The sequence below is a fragment of the Tauraco erythrolophus genome, chromosome 7 (assembly GCF_009769465.1).
Source record: "Tauraco erythrolophus isolate bTauEry1 chromosome 7, bTauEry1.pri, whole genome shotgun sequence".
NCBI lineage: Eukaryota > Metazoa > Chordata > Aves > Musophagiformes > Musophagidae > Tauraco > Tauraco erythrolophus.
The window spans coordinates 46228747-46246240 of record NC_141471.1 but is presented as its reverse complement, the minus strand read 5'-3'; the positions used below and the strand labels follow the sequence as shown (position 1 = coordinate 46246240).

Genomic DNA, 17494 nt, shown 5'->3' with positions numbered 1-17494 from the left:
GGCATAAGATTACAGGTGCATAGATATTTCATTCAGAAAGTGGATGGACAGTAAGCCGAGTGTTTTTACAGATTAAGCTGAGTGTTTTTACAGTGATATACAGCTTCATGCCTTATGAATAACAAATGTTGAAACCTGACAGATTCCACTGGAACCACTCAGCTCTCCAAAAAAGGGGGACAAAAAAGAGCTTGAGCGCTGGTTTGAGATACGATATAAGAGAATGGCACAGAGTAAACTCAGCCTGGTCTTGAATCTGAATTTGACCCTTAGGGGGTTAGTGTGCTTTTCAAATCTCTAAATGTTTAGCTACAGAGATAGAAAAACAATGGCTAAAAATGCCTGCACGCTGTTAAGATTTGGTATATGGGCATTTATCTGTACCTGCACATCAAACCAAAAACGGTTTCTGTTATCCAGCTGGTTATGCTAGATAATCTCAGTGTTTTCTTCTGGCCTCAGTGTGTGAATGAATCTCTTCGAACGAACTGTATTTGCGAGTACCTCTAACAATTGTTCAAACATTAGCTGGCACAGAATAAGGCTGTTCCCACTAGCTAAAATACACAATTTATAGTGTCAGTGATATTTATGTTCCCTTAGTTTCTCATGCTCATTTTGTTTCTTTATGCACTGGCTTCCTATTTGTTTCCAGTTGCAGTTCAAAGGGTTGATTCTAGCTATGCAGAAAATACCTTTCGTCATGGTTGTCGTACACATCACTTCCTCATGCATATTTAACAACATCCAATGCAAATACATATAATATGCATAATAGGAACTAGTATTCTCTCCAGCTAACCATCCCAAAGTTTGTATTCTAGAGGCTGAGACATTTTGATCCAAGTTTTGTTTCAACTGGTCTAACCTGCAAATTACAGAGCAGCGCACTGTAGCTGAGCAAACAAGCTGTGAGAGTCTAGCTGTAGCAGCACAGACCTCTGTCCAAATGAATTTGCAATGTCTTGTGCAGAGTAAATTACCCTGCACGCAAGCCTCTGTTTCCTGGCTCGATTGTTTCTGGCAGCCAAGGCAGTCTGGTTACTTTTGCCGTATGCTCTGTGTCTCTTGACTGTTTCCCTGTCACCAGCTTTAAGTTAAGTGAGGTTTAGGGAGATGGTTATGCTGGTAGATGAGAAACTTCCATAAGAAGCTGCCAACAACAGGATGAAGTGTGGCAAAGCGTGTTTAGCATACGTTGCAGGCTTACAGGCTCCATGGAGGCAGGATAAGATGCATAGTGATTGAGCAAAGCTAAAGTTGTCAGACTGCAAAGTAAATGTAGCTTCTCCATATTCCTGAAAGCCTCAGGTCAGAAGTGTTTTACTCAGGAACGACATGCTGGTTCAATCTGAGTGAAACCATTATATAAGACAGAACATAGTATTACAATTCTTGTACTGTGTTATGAAAAGGCCAGATAAGAGGCCTCCCAGTCCAGGTATCTATGGAACTGGATCTGAGCAAGGACCAGAGGAGACGCTGCTGCTGTGCACTGTTTCTTTCACCTGCTGCATTCACTCTCTGGTAGTTGCTGTAGACAATTCGGGAAGCATTAATTAAGGCTTGGTGAAGGCATGATGTGGCATGAACTGAACTTTAGGGATCACGTCTGAGTCATTCCAGTGCTGATGTCTATAGACAGTGGCGACAGAGGTGCACAGTGGTATTGTTTTGTCCTAAGTATTGCCTGCAGTTCAGTGACAAGATGGCTTTAGTCCCCAAAGCTCATGGGAAATGAAGGAGTGTCTCAGAAGTACTCTGTAGGGTGAGAAAGAGGAGTCAGTAAAACTGAGCAAGCCTTGGGGCATTTCCATGGAATAGGTTCAATGCTTCAATGTAGACCAGGCAGAATTAGTTTCTGTAGACCATATAGTTAAATTCCTCCATATGATTATGATGGTAAGAAGCTGTGTGGAAATCTGGTGCAGGGAGGAGGTGGAAAAAGAACCTGAAAAGTTCTTTTTATAGAAAACCCAAACCAAGATGATTTGGTTATGATCTGACCTTGTTCTGAAAGCTAAAACTGCGTAGCTCAGCAAAGGACGGAGAAACTTCTCTGTTTCCTGATAAGGGCAAACAGTGTCGAATTTATTACCTTACCAGATGTTTTGCTTTCTAAAAGGTGGGATAAACAATGAGTTATTTTGGTTCTTTTGTGTATTTAATGAAAGAGGCAAAGTTTTGATTCAGCCAGAGAGTGAAAGTAACGTTCTAAAGGAGGACTGTAAGTAGTAGCTATGTTACCCTGGAAACAGTGAGAACCTTCATCAGGCAGGTTGTTGTCAATAAAGAGCTAATTAAGAATACTTGTAACAAACCATGCATCATGTAGGATTGCATCAGACTAAGTCAGTGTGTATTACCCTCAAGTCTAGCCCTACTGGGACAGACCATTAGCTAGTAAAAAAAAATAAATAGGTTCAGTCATTTTGAAGAACATTAATAACTTAAAATAAATGAGGATAAGGGCTCACTGATATCAAGATTGCCATGAAAGGTTGTCCAGCTCTGTTAGATTTCAACAGTATGTACATACCGGACATATGTCCATATGGACATCCAAAGGGATGGGAAGAGATATATAACATATTCTCATGCTTAATTACAACCTAAAAGCTGCATAGAGTGCCAATGTTTGACTCAAAAGGACTTTTGGTCTACCAAGGGGAAGGGATACTTAACACATGAACAGCTACACTACAGGTTAAACCAGAGGTCTGTCTAGTCCAGTACTTTCTTCCTTCCACTAGTAAGTGTTTAGAAAAAGACTCAAGAACAGGGCAGGGACTATTTAATCACTAAAGTAAACAGTCTTCAAGGCGTCAGAAGTTTAGGACCTTTCTGAACTTTGAATACGTCCAAAACACTTTGGCCAGCCTTGTTTAAATGTTCTTCAAAAACAATTGCTTTCTTTAATCTTTCTAGACTTTTGGCATCCAAAGCCATCTTGTAACAATGAGTTTTGCGAGTACAAATCATGTGAAAAAGTATTTTCTTGTCCTTGTTTTAAACTAGCTGCCCCATAGTTCTTGTTTCATGAGACACAGTGAAGAACCATTCTTATTAACCTGAATACCATTTTGTACACTGGTTGTCCCTTTTCCAACTGAAACCACTGTTTGGTTTGCTCTCTCCTCATAAGAAAAGCTGGGGTTTATACCTTTTCTTTTTCTAATCGGTCCTCTTTGAAGGAATATTACAAATGCAGAGTATACAGACACTGGCTGTACTATATATAACAGCATGCTGATATTTCTGTTTTCCTAATGAGCTCATCACAGCTGTTTGCTTGATTACCCTGGAACACTGAGAAGGGGTTTTCAGAGGACCGTTTAAAAAGACTCCAAGCTCTGTTTCCTGAGAGGCTATAGCTAATTTATAGATCACTATTGTGCATGCATAGTATAAGCTATGTTCTCCCCATGTGCTTTACTTTAGTTTTGAGCAACATTAAATTTCAGTTGCCTTTTTATCAGTGATTTAGTCACTACTAAAGATCCTTTTGCTACGTTTTGCACTTGATTCCAATTTTAAAGCGAATGAAGGGATTCTGATTTAAGAAGACACTGAGTAAGATCCCAACTCAGAGTAGTGCTTTCTCTCTATTTGAAAAGTGGCCATTTATTCTCAAGTTTTGTTTCCCATCTATTAACTAGTTTATAACCTGTAAGAGGACTTCCTATGCTATCACATCACAGTAATCCTTCAAGCAGCAGTGAAGAAATGTTTTGGGATTTTGTGAAGTTCTCCTGGTACATAATATACTTACAGCCTGTTGTCTCTTCCATTTCAGAAACTCCTTGATGAGCACAGTGTCGTTATTTGAGTTTTGTTGTACGGAAAGGTATGTAGAGGCTTCTCTATACATGTGCAAGGAGGCTTCTTTCCCTGACATAATTCTCTTCCAATAATTTCTGTGGAAGGCAGAAAAAATTATATTCATTACCTATAATGTGGAACATATATAGGTAATGTTGCAGCGGCTGATGTCATTTCATAAAGCATTTTGTTCCACTCTTCTGGGCTGTCGTTGTAACTGATTATGAGGAGAAGTGCAAGGGTCTCATGCTTATCTGCAGAGAGTAGAGTCTGAGCTTCCTGAAGGAGCACACCTTGTTCATTCTGATGTCTTCTGAAAACTGTAGTCATTAGAAGTAGCGGAGTTGAGCCTAAGAATGAGGATTTTCAGATTGTGGTCATAGAATTTCTTTCCGTGGTAAACAACGATTGGGGAATTTCACATGAACATCTTAAGTAATAGCTCTGACTTGAAAAATTGGTTACTCTATAACTCTATAACATTTTGTTTTTAAAAATAACTGAGTTCATAATCTTTGCACTGCAAGAGATGTGCATTAAACGTTCCGCCTTAAACTGAAATACTGAATTAAAATTCAAATTTCCAGACTGCAGTGCCTCAGTATTTAGCCACAACACGAGAAGTTTAACTACAAAATTCAGGATCAGGTTGCCCAACATTTCTGCTACCCAACCACAACACATATGGTAGGATCTTCCAGAGATAAAACTGGGAGAATCTAAGTTAGGAGCCCTCCTCTCCATGCTCATTTATATGAGGAATGAAGGCCTCTCACTGTATGTGGATTCGGATGGTTTGAGTATCTACCGAGGTGCAGAACACAGAGGGGACATGATATTGGGTACACTCCAAAAATCTCTAGTACGCAGGAGTGCAAAGCTTACCATGGAGTTAAAGCACAGGAGCTAAGCTCAGTTCCTGTTTTGCCGTGGACTCTCGGAACTCCTCTGTATTTCAGGTCTCCAGTTATAAAACGACGACACGAATAACGACATCTCCACTATGCTGTGAAGACACATGCTGTAATGAAACTGGGGCGCCTGGCTAACGCAGCAAGGGTGCCCACAGAGTGGATGGGAGGGCACATCACCACACGGCGCTGGACTGAGCTGGCTGTTCACGGCGTGCTTCGCTTTTTAGCGGGATCTTGAGGATCCTCTGCTTTCAGGAGATGTGCCTTAACTCATAACCATGTTTTTTGCAAAGCCTGGATGCACGCTATGACGGATGCGGTATGTTGATGCGCATAGTACATGCTGTGTGTTGTGCTCCTGGCTGCCGGGCACACCGCCTGCCTCCTGGCTTCCCACTCTGCGCGGGCACGGCTCGTGCTGTGCTGCACCGCGGACAGCCATCTCCTCGCCGTCACGCTCTGCGGTGCCGGTCAGTGGGGTGTATCGGCCCGCACCGAGAAACGCCCTCTCCCGTGCCACGCTTTGCGCTCCGGTGGGCACAGCTCGTGCGCGTGCCCCACGCTTTACAGCCCGGGCATCCCTTCCCCGGCGCCCCCGGGCGCACGCCCCGCACGCAGCCGCGGCTTCCCTTGCTCCTCGTGTGCGCGCGCGTCGCGCGCTCTGCGCGCCCGTCCCGGCTCGGCTCGGCCCGTCCCGCGCGGAGGCGGCGGCCGCCCGCCCGGCGCTGCGCGGTGGGCGCTGCGCGCTCGGTCGCGTGCGCGCGGGGCAGCCCCTCCCGGTGCCATCCGCCGGTGTGCCCACGGGCCCGCCCGGCCCTGGGGGTCGCCGCTCTGTATCGCACGTTGCCCGGGAAGCCCGGGCGCTCGCGCGCGCCGTCTCGCCACACCGCGCGGGCTGCGTGCGCGTGTCGCGCCTTTCCGCCTTCGCCGCGTGGCACCCGCCCACGCGCAGCGGCCTGCGCGGCTCCCGGCCCGCTCCCGCCGCCAGAGCAGCGCGCTGCCCCGCGCTCGGGCAGGCGGTGGCGGCCCACGGGGCGGCGGGCAGGAGCCCGCGGAGCGCCCGGGCTCAAACCGCCGCCCAGCGCCCCGCAGCTGCTCGGGAGGAGGCGGCGCAGCGGTTCCCTCGCCCAGCGCGGCCCGGCCCCTTCTCCCTCGGGCGCCGCCCCTCTCCCCGCTGCCTGTGAGTCAGGGGTTTGCCGGGTACGGGCAGCAGCCGTGGCCGGAGAGGGCTCGCAGCCTCCGCCGCGGGGCTCCATGGAGAAGGCGGCAGCGGTGAGCGAGGGCGGCGGCGGCAGCAACAGCAGCAGCCGCAGCAGCAGCCGCCCCACGTCGGCGGGCTCGTCTCCCTCGTCCTCCTCCGCCAGCCGCGGGCTGCCGGGCCGGGCGGCGGCGGCGGGGAGGCTGGATGGAGGCGGGGGGGCCGGCGGCGGCAGCAGCAGCCCCAGCTCGGTGGCGGCCAGCCCGGGGGGCGCGCAGGCGCCCGGTGGCGGCGGCGGCAGACGGCGGGAGCCGGTGCTGGAAGGGACGCTCAGCAAATACACCAACCTCCTGCAGGGCTGGCAGAGCAGGTAAACAGCCGGGCCGGCCCCCGGTGGCGCTGGGGGCCGCGTCCTCCCCCAGCGGGCGCCGCTCCCCACCCCCAGCCGCCCCCAAGATGGTGTCCGTCCGGGAAGGCGGCGCCGCCGCCCCGGCACGACCCCTCCCCGGCCGCCGCGGGCAGGTAGGCCGGGCTGTGCCGCCAGCCCTGCCCGAGGCCAGGCTCCCTTTCGCTCCTCGCCCGCCTTCGTTCATTTTGTTTTACTTGTTTATTCTCCCAACCGAAGAAGCAGTCGGGTATAAAGCCGGAGCGGGGGCGGGGGGCGCAGGGCGGCGCGGCCGGAGCGGGGGCCCCCCGCGCTGCCGCCGCGGATGCGGGTAGGGGCAGGGGAGGACTAGCGCTGCACATGCTATTTTCCCCGTGTTCCGTTTTTAAGCTCCTTTTCTAGCACGTTAGTCTGCTTCTATGAAGTTATCTTAGATAACTAGAGAATGAAAAACTGGGTGAGAGCTTCCCAGAATAAATGGGAAAAACGCCACACTTGTGATTATTACTATTTTTTTGCTACAGGGTAGGACGGCGGAAACAGTTACCTGTGTATTTAATAAGGTCTCCTCTGTTGCTATGTCCTTCCTGTTTGACAAGTCCCGATTTATGTTGATAGGGTGACAGGCCCTGGTCCTGCAATTTGTTGGGTGTGGACAGGCTGATGTGCATCTGTGGAAGTCCTGGGAAAGGTCTGGTTTTGAATCTAGTGCCTCAGTGCAAAATTTTTTACAGAGTTGAAGTCAGACTGTGGATTAATAATACTATATTGGCATCTGTTGAAATCAAAAGAGGAGATTTCTTACTAGTGTTTGACTTATTGTTAAATTCAGCCCTCTTAGTGGATGGATGAGGTTGAGTATCTAAAACTTGACTTTTTAGTGTAAGGCATCACAGTGATGGTTTTAAAGAGAAGCAAATGCTATAGAGAGAACGTTTACAGGACTTGATACAAACCTTTAGGAAACAGAAAAACCCCAAACCTACCAAAACCTGCTGTTGCTTATATTAAGTGATCCCAAGCAGTAAGAACATGGGAATGTCTGGGGCCTTGATGTGCTGATGAATTCTAAAGCCTTTGTAAGTGACAGCTGAATTGCACAAATGCCAATGATGCTATGATGCTGACTCGTGTGGGGCTAAATCAGTGGTAGGAGTACCGTAGCAGTACTTCCTGAAAAGTTTCAGGACCTGGTCTAATTCCATACACTGGAGAGCATGGGTAGGTGTGCCAGCTGTGAGTGATAATGAATATGTCTGGTGTGATTTGAATAGATGCTTATCTCCATAAAACTAGACTGCTTCAGTGTAGACACAAAGAAGTCCCTTGAATCTCACTCGGTTACTGCGATTCTGTGCTGGATTCGTGTTAGACTTGTATCTGTTTGTTGATTTATGCAGTCCTGCTGTAGTTTTGTTTAAAAACCAAACAAAACACATTTTGATACCTAAAATGTAGGACTAAAATGCATGAGTAAAAAAAAAAAATCATGAGTAAAAGCCCACCCTCCTCATTTTTTTTCCCCCGACACCTCCATCTTTTTTTGTAGAAATGATAACTCTTTAATCATGTGAGTGATTTTAAGGGTCACTTTCATGTACTCTGATGAAATTACAAATTAGAGGTATTTGCTTATAAATCTTCGGGTCTAGAACTGCTCGTTTGTTGTATTGGGCACAGATTAAATCTCTGATAAGGCTGACAGTTTGAAATAGCGTGTATAATCTGTGCATGTCCAAGAGACACTTATTATGGAAAAAGGTAAATGTCACTTAGTTCTACCATAGCACTTGGAAATTAGTGCCTATTTACTTTTAGCAGTCTCTTCTAATGCTGCTTTATCATGCTTTGTCAATTGCAAATTTTATTTTCAGTAAATCTGGCTATTTGAGCAAATGGTTTATAATGACACAGAGCTTTTAGGCTAAGTAACTTTTTTAGTTTGTTCACTTACTCCAGTCTGGCGATGTGTGTATCTGTTGTTTGGGATAGGGAATTCGATACAAGTTCTAAAGAGAACACTTGAAACTTGAGGCTTAGAAAAGTTGGTCTTATTATAACATTCAGTAAATGAGTAGTGATCCATGGGTTCAAGTGCGGTGGTTTGGCCTTCTGAATATTTGTTATGGAATATGTTTTCTGTGAATTGAAGCTCAATCTGTTAAGATTTGGTAAATGACTTCATAGCTGACACCTGCAAATCAATGAAGAGTATATGTGTTACTGAATGATCATACAAATCAGTTTTGAATTTACTTCATCTGAAAACCCACAAGATTGTTTAACTGCGTGATCAATACAGCCAGATGGCATGAATATAAATAAAATGGAAAAAGTAAAGCAAAAACTGACAAGAGTTCAGTGATCATGGATTTGGAATGTTCTTATTTAAAGCTCCTTATCCATTAGCCTAAATAATTTAAATGTATTTAAAGTTAGCTTATGCCATGTGGTATTGAAGTTGAAAGGCTTTTGTAGGTAATCCAACACTTACTGTGCAGAGTAGCCTCTGCGAGTCTAAAGAAATGATTGTCATTGGAATTATAATAAATTAGTGTCACTTTTTTATCAATTGTCCTTTAACAGGCGAGTGCAAGGTAGTCTTATTTTAGATAAGGCAACTAAGTATGAATACTGAAGCATAACACTGCATTTATAAGCATTAGCTGAAGGCCTCAAATTCAGTCAATCTGGAGAGCTGCATTGCTTATTTTAAGACTTTCTGAGGGTTTGTTGTCTATTACTGAAGAAATCTATTCTGCTCTAGGAGGTTCAGGAACAGTCTGATTTGGAAATGTGTGAGGTTCTTCTTTACCTTTATAACAAGCAGAAGGAAACAATGTTGTTTTGTTTTGGTTTTTTTTGAGGCAGTTTGTTATGTGATAAAGATGCTAAGGGGATTGGGCATCTAGAGTGTCTCCGCTAAAGTCTGTAACTTTCTCTGGATTTACACAGGTATGAGTGCAGAACTTAATCTAGAACACAGACACTTTGACATAAACACTTGTGTCTGGTCTAAGACATCTGGGCATCTGACTGTCTTTACTATGAAATTACAAATAATTGTGTTATCAGAACTGAAGGACTGTTAAAAAGCATTTCTGTTGGGATTTACTTGTTCTACATGTTTGGGAAGCTAGTAGCTTTTATTTTAAGTGGAAGTCGTGTGGATTTGATGGACTTTTGATGTCTTTCTAGAATCGTCTCATGTCATGCAAAATCTATTTTGCCAGAGTTAATTTGATAATAATGAAATATTTATTGCCTGTGGCATTATTATCCTGTTTTTGAATAGATGACCAAAATGTTTTAAAAAGTCTTAAAACTCCATTTGCCCAAGGTAGTGTGAAAGTCATGCGTGGTCTGCTTCCCCCTCCCTGCTTTTTTCCTCAAAATTGTTTTTATTACTTGTGCTTGTAGGGTTTTGTCCTGCAAGCATGTATAAGCCTCTGGATCATCTGCGTTTGGGCTGGGGCTTAAATTTGGATTTGTGACAACAACAAATGGAGCCCGGCTAATGGATGTTGTTGCTTTTCTGAGCTGAACTACTGTTTGTAAATTATTCTGTAGCCCAGATGTTTTCTAAAGCACTGCTTTGGCCCATTCCTGTTTCCTCTCTCAGTTGAGAAATGTATCATGTTACTAGCCTGCATGAATCATGCCGATATGCTACTTGTGCTTGAGAATCACGAGACTTCTTTTGGGGATTAGCTGCATTCCTTGTATGTCAAGAAAAAGTGTACTTTGGGGCAATTTTGGAATTTTTTTTGTGCTCAGTTTCTTTCCTGAGCTTCACTACGCTGTGGTGTGGTCTCTCTGCTCGTGTAGTTGCAGTCTGACTGCTGCCACCACAGAAAGACCCTTCCTTGTTTCCAGTGTCCCGAACAGCAGCTAGGATGCCACCAAAACCAGTGGACACTGCTCCCTGTGCTACTTCAGGGGCTGACTTCTTTGGCTCCCAGAGGCTATGCTGCTCAGGCCGTAGCTGTAATGGGAGGGTTGTTTTCGAAGTATGTTGACAAAATATGTCAAGACTGTTTTGTGCTATAGCACCTTCAAAAATATGCTTGTAACGATTTTTAAATTACTATATTTTTTAATTTTATATATGTTCTGGAGAAAGAGATTGTGACCTCTTAGAACGGGAATTGATGAAGGTACTTCAAACTTGGTAATAATGCCCCTCTCACTCCTGAATTAGCTAGCCCATCTTTTGCAGAATTCTGCGATTGACACATCTGCTTGTGGAGCTTTGGGGTAGTTAACACCTCTAGTCATTGCTAATTCTTAAATGGTACCAGTCAAGTTGTTCTAGCAATGAATTGTTGCCTTTTTCCAGTGTAAAAAAATGAGTAGATGGTGACTGAACAAACTGTATGACTATAGTTGTGTAGGTATACCTATATAGCTGCTGGGAGGGAAGTCTGTCCAAGAGAAAGAAACTGTTTTTTTTAAATGTAGAATAAACCATACTGTCAGGATTCCAACAGTAGCCAGTATCTGAGAAGGAAAAAATAACCATGGACTTATTTAATGTTTGTGAAGTTTGCTGAAATAGGCATTTTTTGTGTTCTTACTAGAATCGGATTAACGCCTCCACTGCGTATCTTTTCATCTTATTGTGTTTCTGGTATATCTATATGGGGCTTTATGTAGTGTTGTAATACCTTCCAGGAATTGTCTGCAGAGTTTGGGAAGGGGGAGACTATTTTAAGGAGCTGGAGATGCATCTTGCTCTCCTCTGCTGTTGGAAACTTGTTCCTTAAATTTTGGAGCCTTGATTATAATTTATTAGGAATTGTGGAAACACTTTAAGTTTTCAAGACACTTTGATAATGTTGGGCTAAGATTATATTAAACATTTTACTTGCAAAATAGATTTTGCTAGAAACTGTAGCATGTAGATTCTGTTTGTAGTATTAGGCAATGTGGAAAGGAAGAACGTTACTTAAAAGTAATGTGTTTTAGTTCTGTTGAACTAATGAATGGGATATTTTCCATGCTGAACACTCAGGCATTGCATATCTTATGCTATTGAAGTTAAGATATATATCATTAGTTTCAAATAAAATTGGAATTTAAAATATCAATAAATCAGTTACTAGTAAATTTTGTTTTGAATTAAGGCATTAAATCTTTTTTTCTTAATCCTAAAATCTGTGTGGCAAAAATAATCACATTCAGATGTAAGCTTTTTTTCTCTTCTCCTTTCTTCACTTTTTGCTGTTGAAACTTTTCCCCATATTTATCGTTAAAGCTCCCTTAAAAAAAAAAAAGTAAAAGAGGGGAAAAAAAATTTCTTTGATTTTATATCCTTGATTTCTTTTTCTGAAATCAAGTGAAGATGCACTTTGTTTAGTTAGTGGTTGATTAAACCTAACTGGTTTAATCATGAGCTTGTTGATTTAGTTCGAATAGCTTTTGCTGTTGCCTCAAAACCATCTCTTTTGGGAGAAGGTTCAAACAGCGAAGTCAGAGATAGAATTTTAGCAAGGTAAGAGGGAGGCTGAGAAATCCATAATTGTCTGCCCTTCAGTGATGCTTACAAGGAAAATTTGGAAGAAGACAACTTTGAACTGAAAGTTTCAATTTCAGGCTGAAATTGAAAAGGATAGTCTTGTGGTTTGCGCTGTGGAAATGTGGATTCTCGTTGGAGAACTGCCGTGGACATTTCTCTTGTCCCCAGGCAGGTAACCCAAGTTCTTTGTTGCTCAGCTGCCGTGTCACATGGTGTCAGGGCTGCTTATGCCTATGCAGAGGATAAATTCATATAATGCATAATAATCTAATGCATAAGATGCTTGATGATAATGTAGGAAAAATCTGTTTAAACCAAATGAGACTTGGGCATTTTCACTCAGCAGTATATTTGGGATTTGCAAGTACACTTCAGAGATGAGCAGCAGCCTTGTACCAGAGGGAATGAAGTGACAGGCAAAATAGATCGTGGTCTTCCTTTACCCAGATGTCACGCTCAGCTTTCAGACAGTGAAAAGAAGTGGCTGTTGGCACTGACACTGAAGCACTTACTTTCCCTTATCTGTGTTTTGTTATTACTAGCTCATTTTGCTGCTGGCTTTTTGAGCGGTGATTTCTGTGCTTAGCAGCACAGTATAGATGTGGTTAGAGGGAGCACACATGCACTTGCTGGCTTGCTTAAAAAACCTCACCAGTTTATGAATATGGATTTTGTTCATGTAGCTGAAGTGACAGTAAGTTGTTAAACTAAATAGTGTGTCTGGAGTCTTTTTATGAGCATGTAAGAAAAGTATTCAAAAGATTTCCCCAGTTGTTACATATTTAAAAACAATTGTTTAATAAGAAGAATGTATTTGGGATTTAGCTGCTTCTAACATTCTTACTCTATGATGTATTTAAAAGGCTGAACCTTCTAGGTGAAAAGGATGCTAAAAATTGCCAAAACTGTTGGTTTTTAATGTAAAATTGTATTTGTTAAATATATATTATAATGAATGGTGAAACAAAAGTATTGAATTTGGTTCAAGTAAAAATGCTCAGTTTGTTTCTTTGGTCCTAATACACTTCCACAACTTTATTTTCAAGTATCTTGGCATTGTGCTTTAGACCTTGTAGGCTTTTGGGGATATCTTACAGAGGTGCTCCATTACTTTTGGAACCTAATCCAGGGAGGCAAAGTTTGCTTAGTATTTAACTGTTGCATTTAAAAATGTTTCAGTAAATGCTGTCTAAATGCTACTGCACTCCTTTTTCCAAGATGATAGACAATTTAAAGTTGAAGAATATAGATCCTCAACTACCCTGTTCTGTAGTACGAGCCATAGAATTTGTTGTGGTTTCTGTTCCACCTAGGCATATGTTTCTCTTTGGATATCTATCTGAGAATTTTTCTTCCAGTGATAGAGGACTCTTCACCACAGCTATGGGAACAATTTACTGAGCTTTAATCACTACTGAGAAAACTGCCTTTTGTTCTTAATACATGTCAGCCTTTGACTTTTTACTAAATCTCATTATGCTGGTTGTGTATGAGACTGAAGAGACCTCTTATCAAATTTAATTTCTATGCTCAGTCTTTTTTGGCAGGCTAGGTTATCTTTTGTCTGTGTTTGGAGTATCTAGACCAATGGAGTTTTCTTGCAGTGAGTCAGATCTCCCAGTAATTTTAATAATTTATGATAGTTCTGGTTATTATTTGATATTTCAATGTTTTTCTTCACACCTGGACACCAGAACTGCATACGGTTTCAGTTGTGGTTGCACTGGGGATCAAATACAGGGGTAATGCATCCTGTTTCCCCCAGCTCAATACACCTTGCTTGAAAAGTTCGGAGACTGTTAGCTTTTTAGGTCTCCATCATTATTTTTTGGAAACCAGGTTGTTAATTTTGCCTCATAAGTTTAACTGTTAGTGTAATTACACACAGCACTGGGACCTCATGTTCCCTGGTGCTGCCTGGGTTCTCCAGAGAGGTATCTTCATAGCCACGCTCTTGTTTTTTCCCACTTGCTTTGCTTAAGCTGTGAGTGGTGCAACACCTTGGTGCTTGTTATGTAGTTTCTCCTGATATCCGGTGTATTTCTTGATCCAGTGACATATGGCATAGTACTTCCAAAATGAGTGCCAGAAGTGTCAAAATGAAGAGTAGCACTTAACTATCCTTTTTTTTGATGGGAAGGTGAGGAAAAGGAGTGCTGTGGGAGCTGTCTCTCTGCAGTATGCTCTCTCCATGGTTAGCATGTTTTTCTGTGTCCCCAGTGATACTTTTTGAGCTTTCTTATGGTGTGTGCATGCCCCATTTTGGAGGGAGTGAAAGTGGTGGTTAATCATTTGTTTACAGAAGACAATAATTTTAAAATATGGTTGAGGAAACTTATTATTACTTGGTCAAAATAATCAGTATATTTTCCTTACCCTGAATTTTTATGAGTCAATGCTTTTCCAGGTAAATCCTCTATCTTGTAATTATGACTTTTTTGTCACTACATGTATGATTTTATTTTGACAGTTTTGGAATGCATGTTATTTGCTGATGATAGCTTATTTTTATGTCATCAGCAATCTTTATGAAAATTTTTTTCCCATCTAGGTCTGTGCTAAACACTCCAAAGCCAAGGACTGATTGCCAAGGAACCGTATTAGAAATACATTCACTCAGAGATGCTCATTTAGTTATGTTTTGAGACTGGCTCCATTTTTTAGCTATTTTTCAACACATTTAATGTCTTGTTCATATTTTTATTGTACTTAAAACTTGGTGCTGTTTGTGTTAGAACATTGTTTCGGTGCTGTTAATATTATGAAGTAAGCTTGCGATATAAGAAACCCAGCAGGTTTTCCAGAGGAAATTTTCTTTTAGTAAATGCATACTGATTGGTGTTAATTATCTTGCTTTAAATACCTTTTGTTTGTTTAAAAATGTACTGTATCAGCTGTTGCATTATTTTATTGAACATTGGGTAGGCTGAGAGGCCTGTGCAGTTAACTAGACTTTCGCATTTATACTTTTTAAAATGCTTTGCATGGTGTAGTTTCCTTTAGTTTGAGAACTTTCCCATTGGTTCTGGTGGAAGGGAGCTAGTTCACCAAGTATTGATGAACTTTAGCATTTTGAATCATTCACCATATTCTTGGTGAAACGTAACAATTTTGTTGTGGTAGTGTCCTTCTGATAAAATTATGGTTTAAAATTTGGGGTACTATTCCTCAAAATAGAAGACAGGACTCATATGTCATATTAATTGCTGCATGCTTGGTGCTTGTTTCAGGACCCTTCCGCAGGTGAAATGCGTTTGCTGTTGTGTTATCTCTTAGTCCAGTGCACCTGCTCAAGAGTGTTGTGCAGCATTTGCAGGTGCCTGAAGGTATTTGACGGAAAAGATCTTAGGCTATCAGTTGGATGGTTGTGAGTTGAAATCCTTAAATTAATATTTTTCTGTGGTTTTGAATAAGTTACCACTACAAGTTCATATATCAAGTTCATATTTCTCAATGACCTGGGAAGTGGCTTTGGTTCAGCTACACAGCCTTTTAGAGATTACCTGTTGTGGTGTTAAGAGTTGCACCTTGTATAGAGTACCTTTCATCAGGTTCCCAAGATTTTTTTATAGAACAAGTCAATAATGATTGTTTGATTTGCTTGAGAATGGACTTGTAGCACAGATAAGAATTGTGATGGGACAGCTTATCTAGGTCATTCAACAGTATAATTAAAAGTTAGAGGAAGTGCATAAATGTGAGCTGGGGCTCTGTGCTGGTAAAGCTTCTGCGTTTACCTTTGGTACAGAATTGTGAACCACACTGCCACTTGCAGCTATATTGGTTGCTGCATCTTTCATTGAGATGGGATGATGCTTTTACGTAAGGGAGACACTGGAGTCAGAGCACTATGTTTAACTTTACCAGAAGAGTGGTGTGTGTGTGTTTTTCTAGCTTTGGAATATGGAGAAAACCTTACTAATAAAAAGAAAATAGTTTAAGCTAGTGCGGGCAAGATAATGCATTCTGCTATTATTCTCCTGAAGTTTAAAAAAATAAAAAAAAAAAAAAGAGGAAGAGGGGAAATGGCCAATTTCTTGTTTGTTGCCATTATTTGGGGCTGACAGGGAATTGAAGAAGAGTTGTATTAAGTTTCTGCATACTGCTTTTATCATGGTGATAGGAGGAAGATAATGAACTTGGTAGTGAAATAGATACCAAAGTGTAGGCAAGATGGAGAAGCAAAACAGGTTATTCACTGCTGCATTTGGGCATTTTTGTACTGGCACAAAAACCTCTCCTGAAGGTGGGTGGTTTTTTGATGCCTTATCACAGTAAGTTTTTTATAGAAGTTCCTGCGGTTGAAAACAGAATAAAGAGATTTATCTTTTTTTTTTAATTATTTTTTATTTGAGCTGGAAGATTTGCATTCCGCGCCATAAGGTGTAATGTGGGTTTTGTGTTATGTGGTGTTTTTTTTCCATTTTTTTTTTTCTATGGCCTGTCTTTTTTCGTACCTGGTGAGTAGACTTTGATTTTGTGACTGTTGGGTTCATGTGTCAAACTTTGTCTTATTTTTATTACACAAGTGCAAGGAAAGGGTAGTTCAGCAATAGAACAAGGGAGGAAAGAAGAGACATAGAATGGTGGGAGAGGTTTCGAAAAGGAGTTCAAGGCTCTGGAAGAGAACTGATGGAGGGAAAGGAAGCCATGGAAAGGAAGGAAACAGAGGAGAGAAAGTAATAGATGCTGAACTGAAGACAGCACAAGGATAGACTTTTACCAGTTTAAAAAAAAAAAAAAGAAAGTCTGGAAATCATTCCAAACATGAATTCAGAATGAAGTCTTGGAAACTTAAGTGAGATAATTTGCTCTTATTTGTTAATGCTGCCATTAGGAATGGCACAGAAGAAGTATAGAGGAAATTATTGTTTTCTAAATTGCAGAATGTGTAGAGCAGTGAGGATTTTTCTGGTTTTGCTTTCTTTCCTCTGCCACTTTCTGTAGCAGAGCTCATTTCGGGCTAGTAGATGACTGATGTGAGTAGCAGCCAGTGAAGCTACTGATGGTGTCCACCTGGATATATAATAAGATGCCAGACTTATCTTTATGTATTTTTTTTATAAGGAAATTCAAACATATGTGATGATGAAACCATTTTCCTGTTAAAGGTTCTAAGTATTGTTTCTTCATTTTTGATTAAAACAATGAGGATATGGATTTTTGTAGAACAATGTTTTTAGAAATATATATACGTAAAGCAGTAACCTAATGCATGAAGGTCTTTGGAAGTAATTGTTGCTCGCAAATCTAAGTTGTAAATTCTAAATCTAATTTCTTCAGAAGGACCATGGCTAATACACTACATATCTCACAACATATTGATGAAGCCTCCCTCTCATGGACTCTGTGGACTCTATACATATGTTTCTAAGAAACAGTGTTGACAAGATACTCTGTTGTGAAGATGGCTGTTTATCAACTGTCAAGATAAAGACCAAACATAGAAACGTAAACTTCTCATTTCAGTCAACGAGTCGATGGTCCTAAGAGTAAAGGCAAGGCAAACCCTATTGGACTGCAAGGTGTTGGCACAGAAAGCTGGAAACTTTTCACCCATTCTAAGATGATGCAGCATGTAAGAAAGGTCTGGTTTCTGTGAAGCTTTGTTTGAATCAGCTGGGGTGGAGAAGAGATGGAAATGAGCCAGCATGCTG

The 17494-nt window shown here is 41.8% G+C and overlaps 1 protein-coding gene across 4 annotated transcripts in view; it reads left to right on the top strand.

The window, feature by feature from the left end:
• The first annotated feature begins 5765 nt into the window (after positions 1-5765).
• OSBPL10 (oxysterol binding protein like 10) overlaps positions 5766-17494 on the top strand; it is a 112902-nt gene continuing 101173 nt past the window's right edge. For 3 of the 4 annotated variants that reach the window (XM_086614661.1, XM_086614662.1, XM_086614660.1), the window contains exon 1: positions 5991-6304. In XM_086614661.1, the coding sequence (XP_086470787.1) occupies positions 5991-6304 (314 nt within the window). Of the gene's footprint in view, positions 6305-17494 lie in introns of all 4 variants that reach the window. The other variant, XM_086614663.1, reaches the window with a different exon arrangement.